At 38.7% G+C, this 16,353-nt stretch overlaps 1 protein-coding gene across 9 annotated transcripts in view; it reads right to left on the reverse strand.

The window, feature by feature from the left end:
• The window catches only part of RAI14 (retinoic acid induced 14), a 186,553-nt gene that overhangs the window by 32,895 nt on the left and 137,305 nt on the right, over positions 1–16,353 (reverse strand). For all 9 annotated transcript variants that reach the window (XM_027846254.1, XM_027846251.1, XM_027846253.1 and 6 more), the window contains one exon: positions 223–311. In XM_027846254.1, coding sequence (XP_027702055.1) covers positions 223–311 — 89 coding nt within the window. The remainder of the gene's footprint in view (positions 1–222; positions 312–16,353) is intronic.

A 16,353-nucleotide genomic window follows, 5' to 3' on the forward strand; every position in this document is an offset into this window, starting at 1 on the left:
TTAGAATTAAAAATAAATGGACTCATTCTCTTCTTATCCTTCTAATAAAAATGTTCAAAGTCTAATAATTTCAGTTTAATAACTAGATATAAAATGAAAACAGATAAATCTAAGAATACAGTTGCTATGGAAAGAGAAAAACAAAAAAAAAAAGTGCTGAAAGAAGCCAGGCAACTAAACAAGACTTCATTTCAATGGAATTTAATGATGGCGAAAGTGTACCTGCAGTATCTTGGGCTGTCACATCTGCTCCATGTATAACCATGGCCCTGAGGCACTCCACGTGCCCCCTTGATGCAGCCAGGTGGAAGCTAAAGAAGAAAGCAGCAAGAACTTTGTCAGTTATCAGTTTCACAAAAAAAAAAAAAAAAAATCATCCTTTTCCCCACAAGACATGCTTTTCTTCCCAACCTCCCCAGGACTATTGACAAGAAGAATACAACATAGTTCCTGCCCTTAGGAAGCAATGATAATGATGATGACGACAATGATGATAGCCTGGTGGTGGCTGCTGCTACTACTACTACTACTACTACTACTACTACTACTAGTAGTAGTACTAGTACCACCACCACCACCACTACTACTACCACTACCATTACTAGCTAACATTTATATAGCACTTCAAAAGTCTGCCAGGCACTTTTACAAATATTAACTTTTATCCTCACAACAACCCTGGGAGATATGTGCTATTATTATCATCTCCATTTTCAGATGGAGAAACAGAGGCAGATAAATGTTAAGTGCCTTGCCAGTCAGCTACTAAGTGTCTGAGGTCTTCCTGTCTCCAGGTCCACCATTCTATTCCCTGTGCCATCCATCTGATTCTAAATGTATAATTCTAATGCAAGTTAATTAAAAAAGATACTTCGTATTTATGTTATACTTTAAGGTTGGTAAATCTTTCTTCACAACCCTGTAAAGTGGGTTGTTGTTCAGTTATGTCCAACTCTTCATGACCCTGTGGACCACAGCACGTCAATACCATCCATGGGGTTTTCTTGGCAATATCTTGCCATTTCCTTCTCCAGTCGATTAAGGCAAACAGGTTAAGTGACTTGCTCAGACACATAGCTAGTAAGTGTCCAAGGCTGGATTTGAACTCCGGTCTTCCTGACTCTAAGCCTTGAGCTCTATCCACTGAACCACCTAGCTGCCTCTATAAACTAGGTAGTATAAGGATTTTTCCCATTTTACAGATAAGGAAATCCAAGTACCAAGAGTTTATGGCTTGCCTATGGGCTGCACAGCCATTAAGTATCTGGGGTGACATTTAAATTTCTGATCTCCCCACTTGAAAGTCCAACAGTATATCTGCTAAGTCATGTTGCTACCTAATTCTTTTGCCCCCTCAAAACCAGAAGACTAATCAGCGGCTGGGATAGGGCACAGTGGCTACAGAATGCTCTAGGGCCAAATCCCCAGTTGTGTCTCAGCTGTCCTGCCAATCCCCAGTTGAACACTGTGGCATATGCCTCATGGGTGAAAGGAAGGAGTAGAAGAGAAAAACAGCTAATGCTTTCACTTCCAAACTGCCTTACATTCTGATTTCTCTTACAGTCATCCCTCTTCTTCCCCTGGCGACAGAGAAAAGGCTCTAAGGGTGCCAAAGACCTGTCCTAATCAACATTCTCTCATGTTACCATCGTAAGGATCACAAGCATCAGAAGCAGAAGATTAACCATCTGAATACATGAAGCACATTCCCTTTACTTTATAGGTCTAAAAACCAAATGCCCCACTTTGGACTGGTGGTTAAAGGGATGCTATCAGGAGGCCAAAACAATTATCTTAGCAAACGGGCAAACACAAAATGCAGTTGTATTTGGGGCAGACTGAAAGAACTGTCACATTGGAGAACAACTCCAAGACTATTCCAGATTATCAGTAGCAGGGTGGAAGTGGACAGAAGTCTGGGAAGCGCTCTGAAGCAATACTGTTCCAGATCTTTTTGGATCCAGTCACTATTCATGTCTCCAAAAGTTTACAGTAAAGCACGCTAGGAGGACCTCAGAACATTGTAAGATAATGCTGGAATGTTGGCTTTTCCAGCAAAGCACATGGTTTCTTGAGACCTGAAAGAACTAGTACATTACTATAATCTCTAGAACTGACAAATTTATAGCTGGGGCATTTCCTCACAGGAGAGGAGATAGAGAAAAATTAAAAAGTACCAGAGTAGCCTTCTTTGACAGAGGGAGGGGGATGGCTCCCAGCAAGCTAAGTATCCTGTTGTCACCTCATTTTCTCCAATAAATCATGTTAATTAAACAAAATGTGATTTAAAAAAAAAGTATATATACATGAAACTATTTTACAAAATTTTTTATAAATAAGCTTCAGAATTTATTAGGTTCTCAAGGTTCTGTAGCTCACAGATATAAATTTAGTGTTCAGGAAAATCCAATGAAATATTAAGTAGATGCTTATTTTCAGTTCTCAAGTTGTAAATTTCTATCTCTTGGTAAAAAAAAAAATGTTTGAAGATCGGAAACAGCAACGCTAATCCATCTTATTGTTTTAATGTTGGTTTGTACACAAAGTAAATCTTGTCCTTTCCCCAAACTACAAAGTTTTAAGATATAAATAGTGTATCAAAGATGAACACATATTAAAGATTAACACCTCCTTCATTACTTAAGTTAAATCCAACCTCCAGATAGAACAACTGTCTTTTCTTAGTCTCACAACTGAGTAGAGTCAACTTAGAGCAATGGTCTCCAACTTTTTACCAATTATGCACCCCCCCAATTCAGTAGAAAAATTTCAGTGTGTAACCCCAACATGTTTATTAACTTATTCACAAATGACAAATATGTTCTGTTATGCTATTATAAAATTTATACAGTAACAGAAATTTTAAAAGGATTAGATAAAATGAAATAATATTTGAGCCTAGAGTCATTTGGGATTCGCTGATGTCTACTGAGTAAGGGAAAAACTTGTCAGACATACCCTTCAGGTACTCTTCTTCATTTTTGTTTGACTCCTTAAGCACAGCCCCCCGCACATAATAAGTGCTAGATAAATGCTTTTTGACTGACACAGGGAAAAAAATGATTTTCGCAGCTCTGGGGAGAATAAAAATTGGAGAGGATAGAGATTTGAGGTATGAAGTCCATTTGGGACGCTACTGCAATAGTTTAGCCTAGAAGTGACGAGGATGGATGGGAGGAGACTGTGTGAATGGAGAGAAGGGGAGAGATGGGAAAGATGCTGAACAGACAAAAATGACAAGATTTAGGAACTAACTGGATGTATAGTGTAAGTGAACAGGAGGGAGTTGAGGATCCTGAGGTTGAAAACCTTAGTGACTGGAAGAATGATGGTGCCCTGGGCAGAAATGGGCAGTTTGGAAGAGGGGTGGGTTAAGGTGAGAGTTGGGTGAATCAGGTGGACACCAAAGGTGGATAAGCAGTTCTAAAAAGGGTTCAGCAAGCCCCAACACCAGAGACGCTAGTCTTCCTGAACATCTCGGTGGATCTCTGTAAACGTATAACCATTCCTGGTAGAGAAGTCCAACACATTCATATGAAGGAAAACATTTTACACACCCACATATGGGCACACACACAAAGAGGCATGAATGTCTATGTACAGTACCACTGGCAATGTTTATTTCACAGGAATGGTTTCTAGGACACATCCCACAACTGACAGGAAGTTATAAACACACTTCTTTCCTTAAGTACCAGTTGCTCCAAAATGGAACGATGAATCTACTGCCAAGGTAGACAAAATTTTATGAGACATTAAGATGCATCCTTTTAACAACTCAAACTGTAATGTTTTAAGGGGCTTGTTTTGTTTCCATTAAAGAAAAAGAAGAGGTAAGCCTGCAAATTTTCTTCTCTATTTATCCCCATAAGAAGAGGTAGGAAATCCAGGGGGGAAACATTAGCCTATTTTCTAGTTCTGAAACATATCTGGTCTATTCCAATCAGGAAGGACTCCTCATAATAAATACTGCATGTACAGAGTACCCAGTGTCTGTCTGTCTTTAAGCCACTGTCCCTGCTTAGAACAACCTCCTTCTTCCTTCCTTCCTTTCTTCTACCTTCTCAAGCCCCACCCAGTCTGAGTTCCCACCTCCATGAAACATTCTACAACTACTTAAGGCCTTCAGAGATCTCCCTCTTCTCAGAAATCCTGCTGTATTCATATTCTATGAGCACAATACTGCGCCTGCTAATTTCTTCACATGTGTCAGCTTGAGTTTCCAAACTAAACTATAAACACCCTTTTTGAAAAAAGGTGCGTTTCTCCAGCTTCTGCAAAGCTAGGCATATATTAGGCAATTACTCATGGATCTATCTCTGATTACTAAAATCTCATCCCAAAGAAAAGCTTTCAAACAGAAGTCTGGATGAAAACTAGTCAAGATCAACCTCCTCAGTCTGAAATAGGCACTTCTTTACCTGCCAAACTGAACATGAAGGGGCTAAGCATGAGGAGGGTTTGTTCTCAACTAATATAGCATATGCAGGTCTACTAGAGCCAGTGTTGCAAAGTGAATGGGGTACCAGACTCAAAGTCAGGAAGACTTGGGTTCAAATCCTGCATCAGATACTTGCTAGTTGTGTGACTCTGGATATGTCACTTACCTTCTTTATGCCTTGGTTTATTTATTTGTATTTTACTAGAAAAATGTAAGTAAGTGACTAAAAGTCTAAGCTTCTATTTAAAACCAGAATTTGTAAAATAAGCAAGGATTACTAGGGAAAACAGGTTATTTTGTGATGCCAGATACTGGACAGCCTAAGTCCTTTAACATAAACAGTACTTTTCATCCACTGGCAAACCCAACTTGCACAGAACTGAACTCCAAGATGAATTTCACCACTGACTTCCCCATTGGAAGTAAGTTCAATATTTACAACTTCAAATGTATCTATATTTCAAAAGACCTGAGATTTCACTTGGGAGGGTATATCCCCTTGAGAGATAAAGATCATAGCCCCTCATACATGAATTGGCAGTTTTATGAGTTCTGGTGGCCAAAGCAACTTCAAAGAATTTTCTAAGGCATGTTTTTCTGAAGATTGAGTCAGAATCAATTTATTGAGATAGAACTGATTAGTATGTATGTACACACATGCACACATATATCCCTATCTATATTGACATCTTTTCCATCTTTCCTCTTCTCTTTACTCACACAGCCTCATGCAAGCAGAGGGCAGAAAGACGTGAGTTTCTTACCATTCCCCTCACGGCCCCATTCCTCATTACTTTGCATCACTTCGGTGCTAATACAGACAAGCGGTATTTGTGTCATTCTTAACTTGTCAAAAATTTTCATTAGAGACAGATTGTCATTATTCATGTATTTTGGTTAACTAGATTAAACATTACATAAAAGCAATTTCTTTGCTTATTTCTTTATTATATTAGTATTAATATATGACTGGCAGGACTTCCCTTATATGGTTCATACTCAAATAATCAATCAAAAAGTATTTATTGAGTATTAAGTATGTGCCAGACACTATTCCCAAGTCCCAGAGTTACAAAAAAAGTTAAATCAGTCCCTCCACTCAAGGAACTCACATTCTAACCAGGTGTTAGCCAAGAAGTGGAATAAGGGGAATTATTAGGAAAAGACTATAAGGAGAAAATACATTTCGTGTCTGCTTATTTCATATCTTTCATTTGGACTGACAATTTCTACTATAGGAAAGCTGATAGCTTTCATTAACACCAATGATTTGTAAAATTAAACACAATTCCAACTAGCATCATAAAAGAGGTTAAAGGTAGAAGTGTGGTGAGTTTTCCGAACAATGAGAGACATGCACAGAATCCTATAAATGTGTCACATGAGAAGGAATTTCTCAAGATTCTGGAAAACCATTTAATAGAATAAAATCAGAAGTGACTATGTCAATATCAGTAAAGAAAGGAAAAGTGTCAACAAAAGGTGAATAACTTTCCAATAAATCCAAAGACATAAAGTTGAACTTTCCATCTAAGGGCCCCTGATTTGAAAGAAGATATAGGTTTAAATCTTGGCTCTGCTACAGTCTGCTTAACATTGGGCAAATCACTTTATCTTTCTGGTCTCAGTTTCCTCATATTTATTTTTAAGAGAGGGGATTGTTCTAGATGATTTCTAAAGTACCCCCAAGGGGGCAGCTAGGTGACAGCACTAGTCCTGAAGTCAGGAGGACCTGAGATCAAATCCGGCCTCAGATCAAACACTTAACAATTACTAGCTATGTGACTCTGGGCAAGTCATTTAACCCCAATTGCCAAAAAAGAAAGTCCCCCCCCCAAGTTCTAAGTTTATGATCCAGAAAGTTAATTGGGATTAGTTATTTACAGAGTTTATAGTTGAGCTCTTAACATTTTGACAGCTTTCATTAGAATGATAACACTCAAGCATGGTTTGAAAGAAGCAATGACATTATAATTGACCTTTAAATTATGAACCAGAACAGTGACCTTTTTAGTAAGATGCTCATGTAAAAATCTGGCTTTGTGTGTTTGTGTGGAGAAACACAAGTAGGCAGTGGGAAAACCTGGATGTGCAAAAGACAAAAGTAGAGTTTCCTTGTATTGTGCTAGCCAGTCATCCTATCTATAAGAAACATTACTAACTGATAAAAGAGGGGCAATTTTAATCACATTGAAGATCACAGAAAGGCAAACTGGAACAACTCTGGGGCACAACTTCATATCCAACAGATTGACAAAAATATCTGAAATCTACAGAAATCAATACTGATAGGTTAAAGAAACAGAGACACTAATATACTGCTAGTGGAATTACAAGTTGGGAGACTCTTCGGGGGTCAATCTGGTAGTATACAACTAGAGTCACAAAAATAATCACATTTTTATTCAGTAATTCCTGGGAATGTACTGTAAGAGCATCAATTTTTTTAAAATTAACTATTTAAAGATATATCAGTATGTGCTTTTGAACAGTTGTCTTTTGTATGTATAGGCAGATGGTGTTATTGACTCCTGTCTGAGCCTTTGTGACCCCATCTGGGGTTTTCTTGGCAGAGATACTGGAGTAATTTGCCACTTCCTTCTCCAGCTTATTTTAGAGAAGAGGAAACTGAGGCAAACAAGTTAAGTGACTTGCCCAGGGTCACTCAGCTAGTAAGTGTCTGAGGTCAAATTTGAACTCAGGTCCTCTTGACTACAACCCCAGCACTCTTATCCATTGTACCACCTAGCTGCCCATGTTTACTGTTCTTTAGATTCTGCTTCCTCTTGCCCACTCCATAGTACTGCATAAAAGTCTCCACAAATTTCTTTATATTCCATTACTTTTATCATTTTAAACAGCACAGTCCATTACATTTACCAACTGTTGCCCAATTAAGCTGTTTGCATTTCTTTGAAATTACAAATAATGCCTTTTGGATGTTCTGCGATTGAGGCTGTTCAAAATTATGATATATAAAATATGAATATACATACCTTTGAATACATATATGCATACACATATTTGAGCACGAGTGCATGTACAACATCTCTGAACACACACACACACACACATATGCATATACATATATCTTTAAACAGTTAGCTTATTTACTTAGCAAAGCATTTAAAAACAGCACTGTTTATCATTTCAAAGAAATGGAAACAACCTAAATATATAACAGTTGGTGAAGGGCTGAATCCACAACTGCCTATCAATTTAAAGAGCTATTATCAAGCAATTTAAAATGACAAATACATGGAACATGAAATAATTTGTAGACATACTATTTAGTAAAAAAGCAGAATCCGATGAAGAATGTGAAAAAAATGTACATATACATTGAGATAAACAGAGAGAACAAAGGATAAAAAAGAAAATGACCAACAAGAAAATAATCATTTTGTACGGGCATATTTATTCTAATAGAACATGAATATAATGTAAAGCATTTATATAGTCAATATATGGTTAAGATTAAGTATATAATTATCTAAAGATACACCATAAAGAAAGGAATAATACTAAGGAATCAGTGATTTGGAGAAATTTGGTTACATGTATATGAAATACATAGGAAGAGCTGCTCACCCTAGTCTTAGAATCCAAAGGTTTCTAACCCAATAATAATGGCTAACATTTATATAGCGCTTACTATGTGCCTGTGCTGAGTGCTTTACCTAAATGATGATTCATTTACTTCAGACAATATTTAATGAACAGATTTGGACAGTCTCTTGGAGCTCGTTGTAATGGAATCTGACCTGTGATCGGTGACAGAAAAGATTACCAATTAAAGTATCACAAAAGAGACTAAGAGACAGAAAATCAGAGATACAGAGAGAAAGAGACAGAGCAAAGTCATTCCTAGAAAACAGTTCCTCCTAACCTTTCTGCCCTGCCTGATTGTAAATAATGATTAAAATGAACTGTCATCTCCTTAAACCACAGAAAAACTAGTCAAAGTACAAAATTTTACTTTACAAGCATATTGTCAGAAAAGACTCAGGATATTTGGAGGGTTCTTTTAAATCTAAATTAACATCAAAATCCCCTATCTTCAATTTTTTTTCAAAACAAAACATAAAGATATACTATCTCTTCTGTGAGAGTCTCTTTGCCAGCCTGCACATAGGGACTTCGACAGGTGTGACATGTCTTCAAACTGTACCATCTGAATGTTTCCAGGTTCATTAATGGCAGACACAGCTTTTTTTTTTCCCTCCCCTCCCTTTTCCTTGCATCTTCCTCAGAAGTTGTTTCTCCCACAAACTTTGGATTTTGTTTCCATGGTCTATTGGTGCCATACAAATATGAGTTGTTATTCTTGTCTTTGGTGATTTGCTTTGGGTCACACAGCTAGTAAGTGAGGCCAGATCTGAACCCAGGTCTTCCTGACTCCAAGCTCAGCTTTCAATATTGGTCTAAAGAATTTATATTTTATTCAACAGACAGTGGAAAGTCATTATAAGTTTTGAAAAAGCACATGACGTGATAAGACACGATCATAAGGGAGATCATTTTGGCAGCTTTGTAGAGGCTGGATTGCAGCAGGAAGAGGCTGAACGAGGATCTGAACTTGGGTTAGAGCAGCAAGAGTGGAAAGAGGGGATGAAATGCAACAGAGATGATGGATGTAGGGAAGAGGAAACCCATCAGCCAGCAACAAAGGAGATAAGATCCTAGAGCACAGATGGGGGAAGGACCTTAAAAGTCATCTAGTCCAATTTTCTTATTTTAATGAGAAAACTAAAGCTGAGAGAAGGTAAAGGACTATCCCAAGAGCAGACAGATAATAACCCCAGCAGAGCTGGAATTCAAACTCAGATCCTGTGACTTCCAATGCAGTACTCTTTCAATCTGCAGCACTGTTAAAAGAAAAATTCTTTGTTTGAGCTTTTGCCATGATTAAGAAGGCAAAACTCAGGACAAAGAGAATTAAAAGAGTTTATTAAAGCATGTCAAGGTAGCAACACTCTGACAGGCTGATCACTGGAGATCAGCAATGGCTTCAAGATGGAGCCAGCTTTTATTGATAACTTTTGTAAGGAGATAAAGACAACTCAGATAGGCGTACATCAGCAAAAAGGGATGGGCCATTGCATCTCAGTTCCTCCCCAAGGTAGCAACAGGGAGGGGGATGACTATCAGGTAATACAAAGCTGTAGACTGGGTGACTCCTAGGGACAGCTAGGTGGCGCCATCGTGCACAGAGCTCTGGAATCGGGAAGTTCAAATCTGGCCTCAGACACTTACTAGCTATGTGACCCTGGGCAAGTTTCTTAATGCTGTTTGCCTCAGTTTCCTCATCTATAAAATGAGCTGAAGAAGAAAATGGCAAACCACTCCAGTATCTCTGCCAAGAAAACCCCAAACGGGGACTCGAAGAATCAGATCAGACTGAAAGTCTTTATTTATTTATTTACTTATTTTTATTTTCAGGCAGTTGGGGTTAAGTGACTTGCCCAGGGTCACACTGCTAGTAAGTGTCAAGTGTTTGGTCTGAGGCCGGATGTGAACTCGGGTCCTCCTGACTTCAGGGCCCGTGCTCCATCCACTGCACCATCTAGCTGCTCCCCAGACTGAAAGTCTTGAACAACAAGATTAATTCCTCCCTCCAACACTTTTGACAAGCAGGTCTGGGAACAATGGGTCACTGAGTCAATCTAACTTTCAACAGAAACATTAAAAAATGAGGAAATCAAAAGAAGGGGTAGTTTTTTTTGGGGGGGAGGATTATTAATTCAATTTGGGACACTTAAATTCAAGATGCTGGAGGGAAATCAAGATGCAGACATCTAGCAGTCAACTGGAAATTCAGAATTGACACTCAGAGGACAGGTCAAGGCCAGAGATAGAGATTTGGCAATCATCCGCACAATGCTGGTAACTTAAAGAGTGGCTAAGATTTGAAGTCAGGAGAGCTTTAGGGAGAAATTCCTAATTTAATATCAACATTAATAGTAAATTATTTTATATAGGCTTTGATGGTTTTCATTTGTCAGTAGGTCAAGAATTCAATGAAGGTAACATCTCTTCCAGTGACGGGAAGGAAATATCTGAAGTGGGTGAAATGGTGACCAAAGGCATAACCAACCATGAGTACCACCAGTGGAAAATACCTCCAGCTTCCCCAAAGCCTTCTGTTTTGGATGACTTTCAAAGCAAAAGCCCCCAAAGTCAATTAAATACAATTTCAGAGAAATATTCCAAGGAAAAAAAGTTATGGTCTGTTTTGGATTTAATTGTTATATCGAGTATTTAGCTTTATACTTATAAAAACTCAGCTGGAGCTCTTCAAGAGAACCACAGTTAGAAAGCCCAAACAGAACAGCTTGCAGATTTACATAAAACTACTTTGATCCCTTGGCCCCTTTAATGATATTTGGAATTTCTGTGCTGTGATCTGGTCCCTTAAGCAGTTCCCAAGGTTTCCTCTTGGTGATTTCCCATAAAATATATCATTCTGTTGATCCAAAGCAAGAGAATGGGAAACAGGTTGAGCAAGAGGGGGCAGCGGCAGGTGGGGTTTTAGCAATGCCTTCCCCCACCCCCCAAAAAAATATATTAAACACAAAGAAGCTTCTGGAAAATTGCAAACACTCCTAAGTCATCGTAAGCACTTCTAAAGCTCTCAAATTCAGAGGGAATGCAATTCAAGTGTCAAACAAACAGGGCCTGCAATAGAGATCTCATTTCCTACAAACCACTTCCCTACAAGCTGTGCAAACTTTCCCTAAACAAACACCTCAGCACAATGTGGGCGGGTTTCTCCAGTCCTAGACCCTTAAAGGGATTTGAATTTTGACTATGCAAGAGCCTAAGAGTTATGTGTGCTCTAAGCAATTTCCTTTTACCTTTCACACAATAACTCATTCCTGTTTAGCGATTATCAAATTCAAACAGACATTCAGAGGGGGGAAGAACTTCCTTTCTCAAAAAGCTGGATCTTTCAGATTTTCACTCCCACCAAATTCTTCCAGGGCAGCTAGCTCACCCATCCATTCCCTTTTCACAGGTAAGCACTGATGTAGAGCTGGACCCGACCTCAGAATTCATACAATTCAACTCCTTCATTTTACAGTTGAGGAAACTGAGGTTCTAAGAGGTTAAGAGATTTGGCCAAGGTCCCACAAGTAATAAGTATTTTTTTTTTTTTTTTGGTAAGGCAAACAGGGTTAAGTGACTTGCCCAGGATCACACAGCTAGTGTCAAGTGTCTGAGGTCAAATTTGCACTGTGCCATTTAGCTGCCCCAAGTAATAAGTATCAAAGGCAGGTTTTGAACCCATGTCGTCTGACTCCGGAACCAAGTGCACTTTCCATGAGTAATACCATGCTGTCTATCCTGAGACGCTGAGTTTAGGTTGGAAGACACCTGAGAGATCACTCAGAGAAATCCCTCTCATTATAACTAAAACTATTTACTTTGCAGGTTTACAAAGCAATTTTCTAGGGATAAGCCCTGAAGGATCATATAAATGTGAATTGTGGCTATCACCCATCTACAAGGTATAGCTGAAGAAATGTTAAACGTGGATTCATGGGGTTTGGATTTGAACTATGATTCCTACCCGTGTGACCTTGGGCCAGTCACTGAACCTCTTGGGTCATCAGTCATATCATCCATAAAGATGTGTTTTAAGATATGTGCTTTAAGGTTCTTTCTAGCTCTATATCTATGATTCTATTCATAATGGTGGCACCTAAATACCAGGGGGTCAACTGAGACTAGAATTGTTGCTCAGTCATATCTGACTCTTTCTGACCCCATTTGGGGTTTTCCTGGCAAAGATACTGGTGTAGTTTGTGATTTCCTTCTCCAGTTCATTTTACAGATGAGGAAACTGAGGCAAACCAGTTAAGTGACTTACCCCAGTCATACAGCTAATAAGTGTCTGAGGCTGGATTTGAACTCAGGAAAGATGAGTCTTCCTGACTCCAAGCCCAGAGCTCTATTCATTTCGCCATCGCTGTCCCATATATGACTATATAGACAACATTTATACCCACTGATTCCCACCTCTTTAGCTAAAGGTGTTTTTCATGTTCTGTTTTCCAAGACAGACATTGGCCCTAATAAGAGATTTTGAAAAGGGCTCAACTCTTAATTCAAATTATTGTCTAATTACCTAACAATGATAAGTCTAATAGCTTCTGGCTATCAAAGGCCTTGGAAAACTAAATCCTGTTCTACACTTCAGTATGTGGCACTGTAGACAAATCACAGAATAGAGCTGGCTCAGAGACAAATCGCCTCGAGGCACCAAAGTGCTGCCCTGGATGGCACATGATATGCTGCTGTCAATGTTTTTCCAAAGCAGCAGTAGCAGCAACTTTAATCTCTGCACCTATTAGAAACCAATCTGGTGGAAAACTGGGAGACAGAAACATTTGTTAGCTTTCCAATTTGAGCCACTGCTGCTAAGGGAAGCCGACATTTATAATAAATGATGACTTTTTTTTTTGAAAGGAAGATTAGAGGCCCTAAAAGCACCAGCAAAGGGATTAATTCAAAGTTATTCATCTTGATAGAGTGATAGGGTCAGCATCTTCTTGTGGTTCAGCAACTGGTTCAGGGAACTTGCAGGATTACAATATGCTGAGCCAGAAGAGGCCTTAGAAATCACCTAGTCCTGTAACACAATAAATCTAGCACCAACACCTTTCTTTTCCCTTTTGCTTAGGTTTATAAATGTGGCCAAGAGTATTTATTAATCAGACACATAAACCAGCGTGCCACAGTGTTCTCTTGATGCTCTTTATAAATCACGGCTGTTTGGATTTGTCCTTGAGTTCGAGACATGGAGATCCTTTACATACTCAGTAAACCCCTGGGATGGGGTATGAACATTCTGATCCTATACTGAATTCTGACCCATAACAAACAATGCTCAAATGAGACACAAAAGGGCAAATACTAACCTGCTCGACTAGGCAAATGAATTGAGAGATTCTTTCAAATGACATAGATTGCAAGCTCTCCATACCAGTCTACCCAATCTACTGGAGGCCCTTCTTCAATTCCTCTTGACTACCAGGTCATCCAGCCACAGGATGCACTTCTCACCCCCACCCCCAGCCCCACTCTCTCCTACATCCAAACTAAGAGTTCTCTGAAAGGCAGTCTGGCAAAGAGGCTTGAGCTCTGGACCTGGAGGCAGAAGTGCGAATTCCTCACCCTTACTGGCTAGCTATGGGACTCTGGACAAGCCACTTTTTCCCTAGTCCTCAGTTTCTTCATCTTGAAAATGAGAATACTGCATGTGGGGCATCGAGGTGGCGCAGTGCGTAGAGTGCTGGCCCTTAAGTCAGGAGGACCTGAGTTCAAAACTGACCTCAGACCAAACACTTGACACTTACTAGCTGTGTGACCCTGGGCAAGTCATTTAACCCCAACTGCCTAAAAAAGGAAAAAAAAAAAAAAGAGAGAATACTGCATGTATCATACAGGCTTGCTGAAAGGATCAAATGAGATAGTTAATATATGGGAAGGTCTTCGTAAAACCTCAAAGCCTTGGATTAATGTATTATTACTAGAATTAGTAGTGATTATATTAGTGGCATTGCCAGATTTAAAGAAAAGGTTACTGCAGATGAACTTTGGGGAATAGCAGTGGTTCTTAACTTCTTGTGTGTCATGGACCCCTTCTCATAGTGTTTGGACATAAACAAAATCGAGAGCATTATAAAAGAAACAAATTATGTTGAAATATAGTTTTTAAAATATGTATATGTCTGTTTATCTACCTACCTAGGCTCACAGACATTGACATGCACAGACACAAGAACTCTAGCTGTAGCAGAACCAGCTGATACTTTGTTTTAGTGGAATCCTTTTTTTTTTTTTTTTTTTTTTACTCTTTTCCTGTCGTGCTTTCCCTCTGGCTCCCCTCAAACCTCTGTACTTGACTGGACCTGCAGAGGTGTTCCCTTCCCACGCAGTTGGTATACTTCAAATTTGGTATACCTGATCACCTGCCATTGTTGAACTGGTGGTGGGTACCCACGAAGCTTTTAAAAAGCAGTGGATGGCAACCAAAATGATTTAGTGTAAGAAAAACATTAAGAGGAAAATGCCCAAAGCATTGGTGTTGAAGTATCTATCTGAGTGGGGAAAAACCTATACAAATCTTTTAATGAAATATATTTTTACACTTTTCAGTAATAAACATATATTTCCTTTTAAAGATATCTCATTTAAGAGGTGTGGCCTATGTTGAGGAAGGTAGCCAATAAAGACTTAGGGTAACAGAATAATTAATTTAATTCTAGTTTTCACCTCATGATTCCCTAATCTTATTCTCAATTATCCAAAGAATATAATTCTGCTGATGATTTTTGAAAGACCAAATAAAAAAGGTGCCACAGAATTGGAGAAGGGCAAATGCTGTTATTTTTTAAAAAGGAAAGAAGGTGGAGTTAGCAAACTATAGACTAGTGAACTTCCATTTCTGGCAAAAATTTTAGAACAAGTTATTAAAAAGATAATTTGTGAACATTTCAAAAAGAATCAATTATCACTAAATGTCAGATCTTAATGCTTAATCAAGAAAGGGTCAAGCCAGACTAACCTCATTTTCTTTTTTGACAGAGTAACTAGACCAAGTCAGGATGATACTGTAGACACAACCTAACTAGATTTCTGACAAGTATGAGTCTCTCATGCTATCCTTGTGGAAAGGATGGAAAAGTTGTGGATTATCTGATAACGCTGTTAGAGAAGTAGGTGATCGACTGGACCAAAAGAGTATTCCTTAATGTGTCAATGCCAACTTGGAGGGAGGCCTTCAGTAGAATGTCCCAGGAATTTTGTGCTTCATCTTGTGCTCCTTAACATTTTAACCAATGACTTAGATAAAGGAATATTAGATGTGCTTGTCATACCAAGGATAACAAAACAGGAAGAAAAAGTTAATAAGCCAAAAACAAGTATAAGGATCCAAAATGATTTAGACAGACTACAATGATAAGCAAATTCTCATAAAATTTAACAGAGATAAATGGAAAGTTCTACACTTGGGTTTAAAAAATCAATGTCACAAAATCAGGATTGGGAAAGCATACCTAGAAAACAGTTTATGGGAATACCATCTAGCAGGCTGGTATAGTCACCATTTTAATAAAGGACTGAAAGTTTAGCCTGGGTACAATAGGCAAATAAGCTAATGCTATCTAAGAAGGCATGGAGAGAATAGAATTAGAAAATGGAGAGCAGCTTTTCCACTGTTCTCCACTTTGGTCAGATCCTTCCTTGTGTACCATGTTCAGTTTGGGGTATCACATCTTGGGAAGAGCATTGACAGACAAAAGCACAGAAAGAAAAAGCAAATGAAGATGGTGAAAGGACTGGAAATCATCCTATATCAGGCTCAGAAAGGAGCTAAAGATGTTTAACCTGCAGAAGAGAAGATTTTGGGGAATGGGGAGGGTGGAATATGACAATTCTTCTCATGCATGTAAATGGTTATGACAAGAGATTAGGCTTATTCAGAGAGGCAGATTTAGGCTTAATGTGGAGAAAAATTTATTAACTATTAAAGCTATCCAAAATGGCAGGGAAGTAGTGAGTTCCCCTCACTGAAGGTCTTTGTACACAAGGTGGATGATCACTTTTCAGAGATTTTTGAGGGAGAATTCTTGGTCGGGTATGGGTTGGGTTAGATGGCCTCTGAAGTACCTTCCAACGCCTAAGATTCTGGGATTCTGTGAGTTGGTGAATTCCCTTTTGTAGAGCTAGATACATCATCAAAACCAAAAATGAATCAAATGCAAATCTTCAAATAGAGATCGCTTGTCAGGAAAACTGCAGAGGATTGATGCTTTCCGCAATTTTTTGATTCCTTAAGTAAAAAGAATGTTGGAATTGGAGCCCAAGAATCTGGGCTCCCTGAATTCAAATCCTAGCACTTT

Source organism: Vombatus ursinus, unplaced genomic scaffold (assembly GCF_900497805.2).
Source record: "Vombatus ursinus unplaced genomic scaffold, bare-nosed wombat genome assembly UNPS02015106.1, whole genome shotgun sequence".
Taxonomy (NCBI): domain Eukaryota; kingdom Metazoa; phylum Chordata; class Mammalia; order Diprotodontia; family Vombatidae; genus Vombatus; species Vombatus ursinus.